At 36.7% G+C, this 18,429-nt stretch overlaps 3 protein-coding genes across 4 annotated transcripts; all 3 read left to right on the top strand.

Moving 5' to 3' along the window:
* The first annotated feature begins 57 nt into the window (after positions 1-57).
* On the top strand, positions 58-2,390 carry LOC111446502 (F-box protein PP2-A12-like). 2 transcript variants are annotated; one of them, XM_023085349.1, is made up of 4 exons: positions 73-130; positions 172-550; positions 676-794; positions 1,812-2,390. In XM_023085349.1, the coding sequence occupies exons 2-4, from the start codon at positions 215-217 to the stop codon at positions 2,230-2,232; spliced, it is 876 nt and encodes a 291-aa protein (XP_022941117.1). In that variant the 5' UTR covers positions 73-130; positions 172-214; the 3' UTR covers positions 2,233-2,390. The 2 variants fall into 2 exon arrangements, with proteins under 2 accessions (XP_022941108.1, XP_022941117.1); XM_023085340.1 differs by having other exon boundaries at positions 58-550.
* A 4,094-nt stretch (positions 2,391-6,484) lies between these two features.
* On the top strand, positions 6,485-11,053 carry LOC111446492 (lysophospholipid acyltransferase 1-like). The gene is made up of 8 exons (XM_023085328.1): positions 6,485-6,900; positions 8,075-8,130; positions 9,328-9,551; positions 9,641-10,049; positions 10,132-10,217; positions 10,349-10,412; positions 10,494-10,612; positions 10,695-11,053. The coding sequence occupies exons 1-8, from the start codon at positions 6,599-6,601 to the stop codon at positions 10,830-10,832; spliced, it is 1,398 nt and encodes a 465-aa protein (XP_022941096.1). The 5' UTR covers positions 6,485-6,598; the 3' UTR covers positions 10,833-11,053.
* Positions 11,054-13,151: 2,098 nt separating this feature from the next.
* On the top strand, positions 13,152-13,774 carry LOC111446516 (ethylene-responsive transcription factor ERF026-like). The gene has a single exon (XM_023085359.1). The coding sequence runs from the start codon at positions 13,152-13,154 to the stop codon at positions 13,656-13,658; it is 507 nt and encodes a 168-aa protein (XP_022941127.1). The 3' UTR covers positions 13,659-13,774.
* The last annotated feature ends 4,655 nt before the right edge of the window (positions 13,775-18,429 follow it).

Below are 18,429 nucleotides of genomic sequence, written 5' to 3'. Positions count from 1 at the left end.
AATAAATTTAAAAAAAAAAAAAAAAAAAAAAAAAAAAAACCAGTGGGTCAATCTAGTAGTATATGAACAGCAACCACCAACAAAAGTCCACTTTCCATCCCCCGATTTGCACAAAACTAACAATTTCAAGCAACCCCATGAGCTCAATTCTCCATTTTCCCTCTATATAATCAACCCCTTTTGATTTTTCTCTCATGATCGTCTTTCTTCTCTGATGGGTGTTAATTTCTCCGCGTTTTTTCGCCTCCATAATGGGTCTCACCCGCCGTCACCGCCGCCGCCGCCGCCGTACCCCTGTCTCGGGGACTTGTCGGAGAGCTGTGTGGCGGCTGTTATGGAGTATTTGAGTCCGGTGGAGATTTGTAAACTGGCAAGGCTGAATCAGGCCTTTCGTGCGGCTTCCTGGGCCGATTGCGTTTGGGAATCTAAATTGCCCCTTAATTATAGGTTTCTTGTTCGACGAGTTATTGGGGATTTTGCTCCGATTATGAGTAAAAGAGAGATTTACACCAGGCTTTGTCACCAGAATCCATTAGATGGTGGAAATAAGGTAAAATTTCATCTCATCGTTTCTTCTTTAATACCGGATTCGATGATTTTTTACAAAGTTAGGGCAAATTGTTCGTTGATTCTCTTCTGGGTATTTGATTTTTTATATTTCGTTTTTCGTTTCAGAAATTTTGGCTGGATAAATACTCCGGCGGTGTTTGTTTATCGATTTCTTCAATGGATTTGAGGATTACTGGGATTGATGATCGGAGATATTGGAATCGTATCTCGACTGAAGAATCCAGGTGAGTTAGATTCATCAAGAACATATTGAAACAGAACTAATTTGTTTATGCCTTTTGAATTGCTTTGAAATGAATCTTTCTCATTAGGATGTTGAAGTTCTGTTTGTTTCTTAGACTGATACAAGGATTTTCTTGCTTGAATTTCATGGAGTTTTTTTTGATCTTGTTCGTTCAATCTTAATGTTACATCTGCTGGTAAAGTTTGATAAGAACAGTGATTTGGTATGGATGCAAGTTTTGATCTCGATTCATCGGGAAAAGCGTTTTTATGAGTATTAGTATCGTATTCGAATTCGTATCGTGTGCAGTGTTATTCTTGACGAAGTTTTACCATGTCATTGATATTTGGAAGCCTTTGAAACTTATAGAACGGAAGGATATGTATATGTGAGAATCCACATCGATTAGAGTGGGTTTAGGGTTTAGAGCTCGCTCGGCTCTGAAGGGGGTAGATTGTGAGATTCCACATCGGTTGGAGAGGAGAATGAAACATTCTTTATAACGGCGTGGAAACTTCTCCCGTTTTAAAAACTTTGAGGGGAAGCCCGAAAGAAAAAACCCAAAGAGGATAATATATGTGAGATTCCATATCGATTGGAGAGGGGAACGAGTGTCAGCTCACTCGGCCCTGAAGGGGATAGATTGTGAGATACCACCTCGGTTGGGGAGGAAAACAAAATATTCTTTGTAAGGTGTGGAAACTTATCCCTAGTAGACGCGTTTTAAAAACCTTGAGGGGAAGCCCAAAGGTGAAAACCCAAAGAAGACAATACATGTGAGATCCCATATCGATTGGCCCTAAATGGTGGTGGATTGTGAGATCTCACATCGGTTGGGGAGGAAAACGAAACATTCAACCTCTCCCTAACAAAGGCTTTTTAAAAATCTTGAGGGAGAGTCCAAAAGGAAAATTTCAAAGAGGACAATATGAGTCTTACCATGTTCATTGGTCTGTATCTGTCGTAGCACGCTCGGGATAGTGTTACTGATATCAGTTTTTCATGTTCTTTCTTGTAGATTCAATATTGTTGCATATCTTCAGCAAACATGGTGGCTTGAAGTTGGTGGAGAGGTAGATTTTCCATTGCCACCAGGAACTTACAGCCTCTACTTCAGGTTGCAATTGGGTCAGACATCGTGGAGGTTTGGTCGTAAAATCCATAACCTCGAGCACGTTCATGGCTGGAACATAAAGCCCACACAATTCCAGCTTTGGACTTCAGATGGCCAGCACGCCAAAACTGAACGCTATTTAAACGAAGCTGGTAAATGGACTCTGCATCATGCAGGTAACTTTCATGTCGATGCTCGAAACGAGTCGATAAGGATCAAATTCTCTATGACTCAAATCGACTGCACACACACAAAAGGTGGTCTCTGTTTAGACTCAGTGCTGATTTGCCCAGTCGGGTATGATCAGAGATCAAAGTGTCGTTGACTCGTTCGGTCTGGATTTTGTTGTCGGTAGAAATCGTGTAAAAATATGGTAATTTTGGTGTCGAGCTTCCTTCCCAAATGACTGGCTTTACTTTTTCTAAGCCTTGAGTTGTTTGTGTTGAAAAAAATGAGGCAATGTTTATGACTTTACTTTCATTCTAGGTATGGTTAGATGCATAGTATTTCTCTGCATACGGTTCACGCACATGAACATAGACCCATAGGTGTGCTCGTTAATATATCTCTAGGCCCGACTAAGGTTTTAACATATATTCACGTTGTTAAAATACTAAAAAGTAAAAAGAATGTAAATAATATTGTGAGTGTACACAACTATACAAAAACTTGGCTCCATAATTTTGATAATTTAAAAACACCTATTTCTTAATCAATTAAACGTTTTCTAAATTATTATTTAAAAAAAAATACAACAAAAAGTTTTATAAATATTATTAAAATAGGAGGACCAAAAATATCTTCAATACCTCTCTGTTTTTTTTTTTTTGGATATTTGAGAACTTGTGATAGATACTTTACCAAAGGCTTTCTTTGCAATGATTATGGAATTTATGAATATTATTTAATTGTCTTTTTCTGCTTTTTCAACATTTTTTTTTGGTTTCAAATGAAAGAAAAACATAATAAAGCATAATAAAACATAAACCAAGAAACCTATCCCATTGGTCCAACCCAAATATCAAGATACTCTTGCTTTTAATTGAAAGATAGAAGTTTTAGAATGATTGTCACTGTTCGAGTTTGAATTGCATTAATTTAGAAAGATTTGCTACACCATGTGTTCCTAAATTCGATGTAGACTACGAGCATTGGAATCTGGTCATGAAAAATCTCTTGCGTTCCAAGGAATATTGGAGTCCTATTCAATTTGGTTTCGAGGAACCAAAAGGAAACGAAGTACTAAGTGCAGCCCAACAAAAGGAAATCAGTGAAGCAAGGCTCAAAGATCTCCAAGTAAAGAATTATATCTTTCAATCCATTGATGAGAGTATTCTGAAAACTATCATTCAAAAGGATACTTACAAGCAATGGTGGGATTCAAGGAAAGTATCAAGTAAATGCTAGAGTGAAGCGAGCCCAGCTACAACGACTTTGTAGAACATTCGAAACTTTAGAGATGAAAGCAGGAGAAGGTGTTTCTGAGTATTTTCAAGAGTTATGTCTACTGCTAATGACATGAGGAATTGCGGAGAAGATATGCCGGATGTCAAAATTGTTGAGAAAATACTTCGAAGTCTCACTAATAAATTCAACCTCGTAGTATGCTCAATTGAAGAATCCAAGGACATTGACCAATTAACAGTCGATGAATTACAGGCATCTTTTCTAGTACGAGTGATCGATAAGAGGAGTGAAGAGCAGGTTCTGCAGGTGGAGAATGTACCAAGGTATGGACAACGAAGAGACAAGAGGGACATTTCAAAGAGGAAGAGGTTACTCTAGAGGAGGGGGAAAAGGTAGATCTTTTGTGAACTGGTCGGCCATCAACTGTTTTCGATGTGGAAAGCAAGGACATTACCAATTTGAATGTCCGGGCTTAGAAAAAGAAGCTGTCATTCATGTTGAAGTTAACAAAGAGGAAGAGCTGCTATTGATGGCGTACACAAAGAAAAGTAAAGTTAAAATAGAAAGCATTTGGTTTTTCGATTCCGGGTGCTCAAATCATATGACAGGGGACAAAACATGGTTCATTGAGCTTGACGAAAGTTTCAAACATACTGTCAGGTTGGGAAATAGCTCAAAATTGGCAGTTGAAGGAAGAGGTAGTGTCGGATTCGAAGTTGAAGGTATCACATTAACCATGACAAATGTCTACTATGTCCCCGACCTCACCAACAATTTGCTAAGCATAGGGCAGCTACAGGAGAAGTGCTTGGTGATCTTAATCAAAGAAGAACCTGCAGAATCTATCATCAACAAAGGGGTCTGATAATGAACATAGAAATGATGGCGAATCACATGTTCTCAGTTCATGGAAAGATGAAATCATTGGTTGACAAATATTTGAAAATAGAAGATGAAGATTCGGAGGTCCAAAATGTGGCGACGGAGGTAGCAACAGCAGATGAGATAAAAGAGAAGGAGGTCGCCTGTGACGGCGAAAAGAAGTTAGAAGAAGACGCAACTACGAGGATAGAAGAATTAATTCAGAAGAATGTTGAAGAAAGGCTAAACTCTGAAAGAGACTAAATTAGAAATACAGAGGCAAATAGAGGAAGGTCGCAAGAAGTTGTTTGATGATGTTGATGTGCAGCTTGAAAAAGAGAAAGAAGCTGCTCTTTCTGCTACAAGACAAAAAGAAGAACCAGCACGGAAAGAGAGAGAAGAGCTAGATAAAATGCTAGAAGAGAATAGGAGAAAGGTAGAAAAAGTTAAGCGATGAATAGTTCTGGAGCTGCAGCGGAAGGAAGAAGAACAATATCGTGAGCTCGAGTTGATTCAGAGACAAAAAGAGAAGGCAACTCAGAGAACTAAGTTAGATGATAAGAGTTTGAGTTATGTTTTGATGGAAGTTAGTGAAGAGTCAAAAGCATACAAACTCTATGATATAGAAGCTTTGCTGGAAGTTAGTGAAGAGTCAAAAGCATACAAACTCTATGATATAGAAGCGGCAGATAAAAATATTGCAGAGAAAACTATTTCCTCTGGTTCTTTGGCTGAAGCAAACTCTCCTAGCTCGAATAAGGAGAGGAATAAGAGACCACCCGTCTGGATGAGAGACTGTGTAATAGGAGAAGATTTTTGTGAAGAAGATGATGAAGCAGTCTGGATGAGAGACTATGCAAAAGGAGAAGTTTTTTTGTAAAGAAGATGATGAAGCTCACACCGCCATGTTTACCACTACTGAACCTGTAAACTTTGAAGACGCATTGATTTAAAGACGCATTGAAGAGTGAGAAATAGAGGCAAGACATGGATCTGGAGCAATAAACAGAAATGACACACCAGAACTAATGAAGTTACCTCAGGGTAGAAGTTTGGTATGAGGTCGTAGATATAAACGGATTACTATTCATGTTCAGTTTAAGGGAGAGAATGTTAGGATTAGATTTGATTTAGTCATACCAAATTTAGTCCTATCGAATTTGATTATGTAACGCTATATAATAGTCAATTTCATTCTTCAATAGTATGAGAGATTTCTCCCTCCATTCCTAACACTCGGGATGTGTATTAATTTCATAAACGTGGTTTTATGTGCAACACTTTCATACATCAAAACCCCACTAAGCTCCTATTGATTTAGTAATTCTTGAGCCTCGTTGGGTACATATTTAACGCAATGATGTCATGCTAGTAGAGATCTCGAAAGAGTCATAGAAAGAAGGAAAAATGAATATATAACTGTTCATGCCTATATGAAACTATACATGCACGAGATTTCACAAATATAAAATATCAGTCTCAATACATAATGTATCATAGTAATCTTCCATTGTATTTTCACCGTCACATGACTTATCAAACATCAAACAATAATCCAATGGAGCATATGACATTAATTGAAATTCGACGTCCACCCATTAAATAGAAAGATATTGATTCGAGAATAGTTTTAGAGATCGAAGAATTAAGAGAGAACTTTTTTAAAAGTAAAAATATTAAAGCAATATTTTTAATTTAACGGGATATTATCCAAATCAGCTCTAAAATTATTATTTTTTTTCATATTAAGTAAAATTGCAATTTATTTTAATGATCCAATTAAATGTATACCAAGTTAGGAAGGTTGTTTTTTTCCCTTTAAAGCATTGTACTACATTTATTAAAAAAATATATATATATTATATATTTAGGGCTTATTTTCTTATCATTTTTCATTTTTTTTTTAAAAAATAATATACTTAAATTATATAACAAAGCAATTCCAAAATTTTAATTTTAAATTTCTTAGGATCAATTTTGTAATTTAACAACTCGACAAATCGAACACTTACCATGTGGACGGAGTTTGTTTGGTACAAGAGATACCCTTTTTAGGCACGGCATTTATGAGGTTGGTGCTCGTAAATGATGTATTTCTAGGCATTATTATGAACGGAATTAGTTAATAGATATTTATTTAACAAAATTAATGAATTAGATTATATAAATAATAATTTTGTAAAGTTTATGCTTAGTTCATTAGTCAACAATAATATAAGTAGTGAATTAGAATTATTTAGGGGGGTAATGTGGTAAATTCACTCGATAGAGTTGGAAGTTGAAATTAAAATCTAAATTCATTCATCGGAACGATGTGATAAAAGCAGAGAGAAGGGTCAGTTGAGATCTTAGTGTAGAAAGCTTCGTTTACATCAACCGGAGAAGCATCTACAACACCTGGAAGAGAATCCAGCTCGCCTTCGATGGGCCTGGAGATGGAATCCCTGGCTGCCTCTATTGGCGTCTCCGTCGCGGTTCTCCGGTTCCTTCTCTGTTTCGTTGCCACAATTCCGGTCAGTTTCCTATGGCGGATTGTTCCAGGTCGCCTCCCCAAGCATCTCTATTCCGCTCTCTCTGGTGTTCTTCTCTCTTATCTCTCATTTGGGTTCTCTTCGAACCTCCATTTCTTGGTCCCTATGTCGCTGGGTTATGCTTCCATGGTTCTCTTCCGTCGCCATTGCGGCTTGATTACCTTCTTCTTGGGTTTTGGCTATCTCATTGGATGGTATGCTATTTTTTAATTTCACTTATTGTAATCTCATTTTCGGGGATTTTGATTCATGGGGTTTTTGAATTGAACGATCTGGTTCTTATTGCATTTTGCTTACTTAACTACTTTGTCTATTGGGTGGTTGGTATTTTGTATTTCGTTGCATGCAACTAACTCCCTTTACAATCATACATTCTTCGAGTGATGGATCTAGTGGAAATTGAACTTGGTATTGTGTTCTGGTGTTGTTATTCTGTGCATGCCATGGGGAGTTGTGTTCGTTTTTGGGGTTCGATAGTGTTTTGTGGGCTTTGGATTGACTTTGATTCTAGTGACTTGCAGGAAGATGTCAAATAATTTTGAGCTCAGTACTCTGTTTTTCTCAGCAGAGCCGTTTGATGCGAGCAAGAAACTTTTAGCCTTTGTACGATCAGTTGTTAGGAAATTTGGGGGAAAAAGTGCTAAGGCTTAGTTCATATAGTCTTTTACTTTTCCTGAGCTAAATTTATGGTAGGAAGATTCATTTGGTCTTTTTGTCTTGGTACAGTTGTAGCACTGATAAATCTTACATTATTGTCCCATAATTTTGTTTCATATTTATCATGGAGATGAGTCACTTCCAGTTGTACTCTGTACAATCATAAAACCTCGAGAGCGATATCATGAGGAGAGCTTTAGGAATTGCCTTAGTTCTATTGGTACCGAGACCCACAAGGTCTATTGGAAGAGTGATTGTTCCACCTACTGGATGTCGACTTCCATTAGATATGGCACCTTCCCATCCCATATGAAGTTTCTAAAATTTTTATCTATCCTTCTTTAGATCAGTGTAGGAATATTGTATGTTGCGAAGAAATAGAAATTGATGGGGAGGTTGGAAAGATTGGATGAGTGTTAACCTGTTCCTTTTGGAGCTGGATTAACATGAACGATTCAAACACGTCCCTGATGTCGGTTCAAAAGCCTGGACTGTATAATAATCTAATCTTACCATCATTGTTCTGCAGATTTCTATCTAGAACAGGGAATGTTTATTGATCTAAAAATCTTGCATTTGATTAGTGCTTGTGTTTATAATCCATTTGCATCAATAAATAAGATTTATGTCGAGTCTTGGACTGAAGATCTTCAGACTCTTGAGATTGTGCTTTTGATTCCAGAATTCTTGACTATTTGTATACATGTGTAGCCATGTATATTACATGAGTGGAGATGCTTGGAAGGAAGGAGGTATCGATGCAACTGGTAAGATCACTCATTCGACTTGTGCCTTTTTTCTTTCATTAGCGTGAAAAAATGTGTTGATTTGAGATTTTTTCTCAAGTAGGGACTAGGAATCGTACCTTTTTTATAATGATTGTTATTCTCAAATTCAGTACCAATTGGCTTGAATATTTGATATTGATGAAGTATCATATACAACACGTCGTTGTCTGGTTGTACATTTTCTTTTATAATAAACACAAGTCATTTGTCATAACTATAGAATACGTGATCCAATTGCTAGAATCATAGAACTGATACATCCCAAAAGAGTTTAGATCGAGAGTACTCTATTGATACTCGGGTCTGATTGATTCTTAAGCCTCCTTCTCGTTTCTAAACCTGGTTTCGAGACTATAAGACAGTATTGCTCTCAATTAAAGCTATTTAACTGCTCAGACTAGTGATATGAATCTTGAAAGAGATGCAATTGAGGCTCTAATCATTATTACAAAACACGCATTAGGTATAAAAAAAGCTGAAGGTTTCTGTGAATTTAGTCCGAAATTGAGTTCAACCAAGGCCGAAGACTAGGGAAAATTCTTTGAAGTTTTCTTTTTTTTTTTTTTTCTGCTTCCTAGTGCCCATATACAAACAATTACTGTGAGATCCCACGTCGGTTGGGGAGGAGAAGGAAACATTCTTTATAAGGATGTGGAAACCTCTTCCTAGCGGATGCGTTTTAAAAATCGAGAGGGGAAGCTCGAAAGGAAAAGCCCAAAGAGGACAATATCTGCTAGTGGTAAGTTTAGGTTGTTACAATTACATCGACATAAAAGTGGTGGGCTGCTAAGAGGTGCTTAAAAAGGACTTGGAGGAATGATTTTGGAACCTCTCCAGGCTCCAAAATCTCTGATAACAGATAGAGTTTGGCTCAAAATTCTGCAACAAACTAAAACATGAAATTCATTCCTTGGTTTCTATTCCGAAAGTTTTCTCCTAAAGAAAAACTCCAATCTATCATGCCAAGATTGTATTAGATGTCATTATGTGATAAACAACTCAGTTCCTATATGCAGTCTTAAGCCACAAATTACTTTCCAAGTTCTTAAAAATATTTTTGAACTCTTAAAAGCCCTTTTTTAGTCGTTAAGAAATTCATTCCAAATAAGCTCTAAAATCCACGTTTACTGATGTGTTTATGCTGATTTAGTTACTGACATTCTATCTATTGTTCAGGGGCCTTGATGGTGTTGACGCTGAAGGTCATTTCATGTGCGATAAATTATAACGATGGGTTGTTAAAAGAAGAAGAAGGTTTAAGTGAGGCTCAAAAGAAGAATCGATTGATTAAGCTTCCCTCATTAATTGAGTACATTGGTTACTGCCTCTGCTGTGGCAGCCACTTTGCTGGCCCTGTTTATGAAATGAAGGATTATCTTGAGTGGACTGATGGAAAAGGGGTGTGTCCATTCTTCTGCTTCGATTTTTTTCTGCCCAAAATTTTGGACAGATGTTCTTATATTGAATTTCGTAATCTTTTCTTTTACAGATTTGGAAGCATGATGAACAAAACCCACCTCCATCACCATATTGGGCAACCATTAGAGCTCTTCTCCAAGCTGGTTTTTGCATGGGCTTGTATTTGTACTTGGTACCGCAGTTTCCATTGTCCCGCTTCATTGATCCGGTCTACCATGATTGGCCATTCTGGAAGCGTCTTGGGTACCAATATATGGCAGGCTTCACCGCACGCTGGAAATATTACTTCATCTGGTCAATTTCTGAGGCCTCCATCATTATTTCTGGCTTGGGTTTCAGTGGTTGGACAAAATCTTCCCCACCTAAACCTCGCTGGGACCGTGCAAAGAATGTCGACATTCTTGCACTTGAGTTCGTGAAGAGTGCAGTTGAGATTCCTCTTAAATGGAATATTCAAGTCAGCACCTGGCTTCGCCATTGTGAGTTTAATTGTGATTGATCTAAAGAGTAAAAGTCATTATGATTTTACAATGATCTTATTGCTGTTTCATTCTGGTGTAGATGTTTATGAGAGATTGGTTCAAAAGGGGAAGAAACCTGGTTTCTTTCAGCTGCTTGCAACACAGACTGTCAGTGCTGTTTGGCATGTGAGTATATGATGAAACAGATTACGGCTTCTAATTTGTTGCCTATTAGTGTCTATCTGAGGGATTGTCCTTTTCTTATACTATCGTCTTATGACATCGACTTGCTTATCCGCTCACTCGAAAACTTATAGGGTCTGTATCCTGGGTACATCATCTTCTTTGTTCAGTCAGCAGTGATGATTGCTGGTTCAAGAGGTATGTAATGGCCTACCTGTTTTTATAACGTCCATTATCCAGTTCTGTAACACTTTCGTTTTGGTACCGTTCTTCGAGCAGTTATTTACCGATGGCAACAAGCTATTCCTCCATCCATGGCTTTCCTCAAAAGCGTACTCGGATTTTTCAACTTTGCTTACACAGTCTTGGTTCTGAACTACTCCTGTGTCGGCTTCATGGTCTCGCTCTCTCTCCCTCTCTCGCTTTCTCTCACGAGACACTTGCTCAATTACATTTCTAATGCTATAGTATTTTTGGCAGGTCTTGAGCTTGCACGAGACGCTTGCCTCGTATGGAAGCGTGTACTACATCGGAACCATCATTCCCATCACGCTAATCTTACTTGGTTCGATAATTAAACCCGCACCGGCTAGATCGAAAGCTAGAAAAGATAAGTGAGGTAAGAAAGGTTGGTTCTTCTTGTGGGTTTTGAGAATGACTTTGTTCCACTGGACATCCTGAACGTTTGGTTCACTGTTATTTACTTTAGTTGTTGTGATGGATCTTCTTGGTTGAAACTTTTGAGAAGGATAAGAGTAGTTTGAATCATTAACCTTTAATTTTGCATCATTTTGAGAAGATTGTTGAATGATTGTGGGAAATGCATGCCTATTTTGCTAGTTCATTCTAGAGCAAAATGCATATAAGTTCAATCCAAACCAAACGGAGAGATTTAATGAACGGTTGGATTGAGATTGTCTCGTTTGAAATGACTTTTTAAGCGTTCACAAATGTGTTGAATGTATTTTTAAGCACTTGAGAAGTCGTCCCATGCCTACATTTACGACAGTTGTGAAGAGAGAAGAGTTAAACGTAACGATCCATGCAAAATGAGATATTTTTTTTTCCAATATACTTTTTAAAAAAATTTTAATATCTGATCAATGATATGCCTCTACTGATTAGGACACATTTGTATGAGACGATGAGATGAGATGATAGATAAGAGGGTCTTGTCCTAGATGATTATGATAGTAGTGTTTTGTGGTTACGTAAGTTGCTCCCTTAAGATTAAGTTGAGGTTAATGGTCATGATTATGGGTAATATTAGATATTTTTCGACTAATTCCTAATAGTATTCCTTCACAAAGCTATGATAGAGGTAGCGCATAACATTACATGCATTCGCCTTTAGTTATTATTATTATTATTATTATTGTGGATATAGACATCATTAACAACCTTAATGAGCCATTTGTAGATGTGACATCATTTTAGATCATTTAGTTTTATCACAATAAGTGCCACGGACAAGGTAGGTTAAGTATTAGAAATAAAATTATAATCCACCTACGAGGTGTTTACCCTAATATAAATCCCTAATATTAATCCAGGCAAACAACCTTGATAAGGAGACAGACTGAAAGCCACTATAAGGCCCCACATGGATCTCATGTTATGAGTCAATGATGAAGATCATAAGATATTTTGACACATTTGCTTCTCCCACGGGATATTTTTAAATTACTTCGTCTGAAGATTCACCCTAATATTGAATCATGCAAACACCTTTCAGAAGGAGAATGATCCAAAAGCTATCGTAAGGCACCACATGAATTTTATGTGAATTTTATGTTGTGATTCAATAATATAGACGGAATGATATTTATGCCACGTATGTCATTCATGAAAACTTTTAAATATTTAAATCACATCATTTATGCCACCTTTAATGTATTTAATAAATGGAATAATAATTTGAACTTTTCTATTAAATATATTTTAATGTGTATATAACGTATAAAATATTTTAAATATTAATTTGAACCTTTAAAAAAAAAATTTATAAATTTATTTAATTATATAATACAAAATTAATTAATCAATTTTCATTTATTAACTATAAGTCACTTTCCTATAAATCTATGGCACAAATGGTGTCCTTGAATATAATCATGACAGACAAGTCCATTTTTCATAAGTTGTTCACAATTCCAGCTGTGTCAAAAATTCATTTTTCTCCTATAAATACATCTTATACTTTAAGTATTACCAATATTTGAATGAACAATTTGCTTATGATTCAAACATAAACTAAGTTTCTTTAAGCCAATGGGAGGGTGACACTCCATCATTCAAGTCCTAAAACCAACACAGAAGGAAGTCACTCATCTAGGTTCTATATATAGGAAAGAGTGAATTTCATCTCATGAAATTACATTCTCAATTTCGTATTTGATCAAATCTCAAAAATGGTAGTCTTATTGAGTCAACTACAAAATCAAAAGATAAACCCTCATGGGTAGCAGTTCAAAACTCACTCGGTGTATATGAAACCTAAGAATCAATTTTAAAAGCTTTGTTCCAACCAAACATTGTACCAACCAACACATTGATGTTTGCTTTTTTTAGTACTAGGTTTTGTGATTGGTTGGTGAGAACAATAATATAACTTACAAAAAAAAGAAAATTAAACACAATAGTAATAATAAAAGGGAACAACATTATTTGAGACATAAAGAATTGATGTTTTTAAGAAATGAAAAGCATGTGCGTTTGGTTGGGAAATGGAGACAGCTAAATCCATTATTTATGAACACACTTATCACTCTCATGGCTTTTAAGTGGGCTCTTACCATGGATGAACCGTGTGTTTTGTTTGTTTTAATGATGTTTTACGAACTCCCCACGCATTCACTTTTCAGCCCTTTTCTTTTTGTCTATTCCTTATATATATATGAATTCTCTCTCGCTTACTCTATTCCAATTCAATCCCTCATGGCCTCTACCTCCTCCAACAAGCATCATCACTACAAGGGAATCCGCTGCCGGAGCGGGAAATGGGTGTCGGAGATTCGAGAGCCCCGTAAGACGACTCGAATATGGCTCGGTACTTACCCTACTCCGGAGATGGCTGCTGCTGCCTACGACGTGGCTGTGCTTGCTCTAAAGGGTTGCAAAGCTGTTCTCAACTTCCCCGACTCCATTGGGTCGTACCCGGTTCCGGTTTCCATGTCCCCGGCTGATATTCGTGTCGCTGCTGCTACTGCTGCCGCTGCATCTAAAAGAATTGACCATGGAGAAGGAAGTTACAATAATCACCACCCATCTCCACCAACTGACGAGTTCGTCGACGAAGAGGCGCTTTTTGGAATGCCGAATCTACTCGTTGACATGGCGGAGGGAATGCTGTTGTCGCCGCCACGAATTAGCTCATCGCCGTCTCGACATGAGTATTACTCGTGGAACTCGAGTGGAGATGGGAATCTATGGAGCTACTATTAGGGTAAAAACCAAAAGTGAAGCTACATATTTAATCACAATCATGGTTGAAAGAAAACAAAAGGAAGCCACAAGAGATCAAAATTGAGGTCATCAAAGCAAGAAGACATGGTTGAAAGTGTTGTTGATTCACTTTGAGAGGCTAAATTTGAAGGAACAAAGTTGAAATTGTGTAAGAACATGGATTTGAATGGAGATTTTGAGTTGGATATGTGTGATTTTGGATGAGATAAGAGGGAGATTGTGACTGGTGGACATGTCTTTATGCTTAAAAAATATGATTTTGTGTGACCCATAAATGGCTGCACTTGTCGGTAATAATTGGAATGCTTTATAGGTCAGACTGCTTTTTGCTGTTTACTATTATTACAATTTAGTCTTTGTTTGTTTCTGGTTCGTTCTTTTAACTCGTCTCTCTCAGTTTCCCCTTTTTTTTTGCTCGGGTTTATGTAAGTTGAGTTGGATTAGATTAGAGAAATCTTCTAAACCAACTTGGTTCGATAACGTGAACAATTCGAATAGAATTTACAACTAGACTCGAAAATAGAGGGTTTTACAAGACACAAAGCATTTTTTAAAAGAAAGTAAGGTAGGTTAGGATTGAGTTGAAACCCTATTTTTGGGCTGATTGGGTTGGTCCGGTTAGTTGGGTCATGTTAACTCACAAAACCAAATTAAATTTTCGATTTTTCAAAAATTCAACTCCACCCTGATCGAAAAAATTCTGACCCAATTCAATTTTTATGATTTGAGTTGAGTAGTCTGAATGAGTCAAAGTATCGAGTTATACGAGCACTTGAAACAAAGTGGGGTTTGTAGTTAAGATGATTGGAACACGTTATTCTCAATTTCGATATCCAAATTCGAATCCTTTTGCTTTTTTTTCCTCGATCCGAGAGAAGGAGATAGAGGTTGGAATGAAAAGGTTGAATAGTGAATTTGAGATTGGCTAAATTCATGAAATCATACCGAATCCATCTTTGAATGTTTAATTCATTATATATATATACTTTTGGAGGACATGACCCACTGAAAAGCTTCCAATACACTTTAATGTGAAAAATGTGTAACCTTTTTAAAGCAAAGTTTGAATTTGAAACCACCTGAGCATACAAAATCATATTTCTTTCTATTTTTGGCAAAAAAAAAAAAAAAAAACAACTTAAAAAGTAATGTTTTGTTTTCAAAACATTGCATTACATAAGATGTCAGGTAAATCAAACAAAAAAGAAACTGGTTGAGTTCAGTTAAGTTAGACAAATTTTATGGACTATTCCGAGTTAATTGAGTTAGTGATTTAAACCGTTTGAGTAGAGCTCACAATTCATTCTAACCCTCTATTCTCACGTTGGGTTGTTGGGTTGTTCTTATTTTTTTTAATTATTTAAAAAAATCTAATTAATCTATCATATATATATATATATATGTTATATTAACAACTAACATGCCATAAAACTCAAATATCAAATATTCACAAATTATAACACATTACAAGAATCAATCAAATATTTTTAATTTTCATAATAATTATAAAAGTACGTTAGAGTTTGGATGGTTTGTAACCCTATTTTCGAGTTGATTGGATTGACTTGACCTAAGTTTTTTCCGTTTTTCAAAAATTCTAACCCAACTCAAACAAAAAGAGAACCCGTGTTGGTCTTTTGAAATGGCTTCCACTCTCGTATTTAGCTCAAAATTAGTATAGTGACATAGTTACAGACCATCCTAATTTAAATTCTAGACATAAAACGTCACAAAAAGGAGATCCCTAACTATTTAGACATCAGGGACAATTTTGGTTTCCCTTCTAGTTTGGCAATGTGATGATGAGGGTATCACTATTGACCCAAAAGCGAAGATGGGTGCATTTAGTGCGCACATAAGTGGCTTGGCACATATCAATAATTATAAATGGCTTCCCTATTAATACCTAAGTTCAATACAACAAATTAAATGTTGATCACGTTACCATATTAATACCTAAGTTCAATACAATATAATAAAAAAGTTTGGAATATACTTGAATATATAGACTCCCGTGACAGTTTGTTGATATAATTAAAGCGGGTTTAAAATATTCACATTAATTAGTTGTGGTCCTCTGACTTTTTGCCTATGATATTTGACTTTTGTCGAGAAATATTTAATAACCATATGACATGCTGACATAAGTAGACATCACCACGAATCAAAATTCTAAAAATGATAGACATCTTCAACGTGTTATTTAACTTTAGAAAAAGAAAATTGGAACTAGGTCAAGACCCAATTCCTCTTCTTAACCTTATTAAGCGGCTCAGATTGAGGCGACTCTCGATCTATGAACAGATTTATGTATTGCATTATCTTAGAGTAACAGCTCAAGCAAGCCCATCACTAATATATATTATCTGCTTTTGGCCTGTTACGTATCGTCGTTAGCCTCGTGGTTTTAAAACGCATCCACTAGGCAGAGATTTCCACACCCTTATAAGTAATGTTTTCTTCTCCTCCAACCGATGTGAGATCTCACAATTCACCCGCTTGGTGTTTGGCTCTTATACCATTTGTAAGAACTCAAGCTCACCGCTAGCAAATATTATCCGCTTTGGTCCATTACGTATCGCCGTCAACTTCACAATTTTAAAAGGTGTCCACTAGGGAGAGATTTTCACACTTTTATAAGAAATGATTTGTTCTCCTCTCCAACCGACCACACCTAGTATGTGATGTTTGTGCTCGATCAAGTTCATCTATCTCCTAACCTAATTCATAAAGAAACGAGAAAACTTTAGGGTAATCCCTATACAAACTATCTTTGTTCGAGTCGAAGATGATAGCATGTCAAACTTAGAAGCTCTCCCTCTGTGACACTTATTTGTAATATTTGAAAAGTTAGACAAAATGAGTCATGAGAGAATGACAAGTGAAGGTGGCATCCGAGAGGAGAGGCTTGGACCACAGTACGCTCACCATTCCCCTTCCAATGGAGGAAAAACACAGGGTAGAATTAAAAGTAAAGCAGCTGTTGGGGGTCCAACCAAAGAAAAACTATGAAGAAGCTTCAATATCAACCCACATGGGCGAAGGTTTCAAGAGAACAAAAACAAAATTGATTGAAGGGTCGGCCATGGAAGATGAAATGAAGCATATCAAATCGAAAATGATGTCCCTGATTCAAAAGATATGATTCAAAGTAGTTGAGATCTGATTCAAAGTATCAAGATTTTAGAAGATTGTGTTAGTAAAAGAACTGGTGATTGAATGGTTGACAAGAGATTATACAAAATCATTCGAAAATTTACCTAAAAATCTCTTTGTAAAAATGTTTGGAACAAAATCTGGAGCTAAATGATTGGATGAAGGAAAAACATAAAATGGAAAATGATGTGTGGAGCAGCCGCAATGTGTTTTGGTTTGACGAAGTAGGCAGAAGAGTAATAATTCGAAGCATGGCCGACATCGCCTACCATTCGTTTATGTACGTATTTTAAAACATGTACAAAACTGTGGCCGACTGCATTCTCTCTCATTTTCGATTTTTATTAATAATTTGGAGCTTAATCTACAAAAATTGTGGATACGATCTTCCGCTTTTAATGATAACGGGTATCGATTCGTGAAGGAAGAATTGTCAATCATATAACAATTGAACATGTGTTTATGTAACGTTAGGATTAGGAGTTAAGTATCGAGAAGGATCTAGATGGTGAGGAATTTAGACTTTTTTTTTTTTTTTTATCAGGAAGTTATTATCAAAAAGTTTGTAGTCATATTTACTCCAAACCGTACTTGATATTAAAAATCCATAGGTGAGAAAATCTTGACGAACAAAACTTGATGAAGGAATTGTTGGGAGAAGAAAAAGAGAAAAGTGCTAAATAAAGTAACAGAAGAGTAAAAATACATCAAATTTAACTGAGGAAGACAGCTGTTTATTTCTCATTCAATTTACTCCGAAGTTTAGGATTGAGTTTCCGATTTGGTTAGTGATTCTGACTTGCCTTATTTGATTTGAATCACTTGGAAGGGGGCGGGATGCCTTGGAGGCACCATAGATTGCACCGTTGGCAACGACGCTTTTGAGTGCCCCTAACCGGGGCTGTAGATCGAGTTCTGGGCTAAGGTTACCGCCCAACCTCCCTTTTGAAAAAGGTGAAGTAGATCGACCAGGTTATCGGAAATGACCAAAGAACAACTAAAAAAGTAAAAAACAGATACAATATCAAATGTTCATCCTTGCCCGACTAAAAGAAAGGGTTTGTGCTGCCCGCTCTAAAGGCTTTCCACTAACTTCCTTGGGTGGGAAAGTCTAGACTAGAGCCGATGACTCGTGAAGAAATAAACCGACAGTAAATAATTATTTTATCTTAAAAATGGTCGGAAGCCAACTCCACTTCCCTGTAAACATGGTCCAAAATGGCCAACTAGAAATATGTCAATTATTAGATATGTCAAAATGGCCAAATCAAAAAAATTCAAATAACTAATTTGAGTGTAAAAAAAACGAACTTTAAATTGGTCAAAAGGGAATGAAAATGGGATAAAAAAAATAAATAAAACCAGGAAATGAATTAGCAAACTGCCCAAAAAACGGCCCTATGCACTCCACCAGCCTAAGGTCCAAACACTCACGGCCCAAAACCCACAGCTAACCCAAACCCAGACCCATAGCCCAAACCCAGTACCGCTCGAACTGATTTGATGACCCATACCAACTCCACCAACCCAACGTCCGACCAACTTCTCTCCGACGACTCTCTGACAACTTCTCCGGTTGCTCGAACTGATACGT

This window comes from Cucurbita moschata, unplaced genomic scaffold (genome assembly GCF_002738365.1).
Source record: "Cucurbita moschata cultivar Rifu unplaced genomic scaffold, Cmos_1.0 Cmo_Scf00001, whole genome shotgun sequence".
Classification (NCBI taxonomy): domain Eukaryota; kingdom Viridiplantae; phylum Streptophyta; class Magnoliopsida; order Cucurbitales; family Cucurbitaceae; genus Cucurbita; species Cucurbita moschata.
The sequence above is the reverse complement of the archived record's forward strand: the minus strand, read 5'-3'. Positions and strand labels throughout refer to the sequence as shown.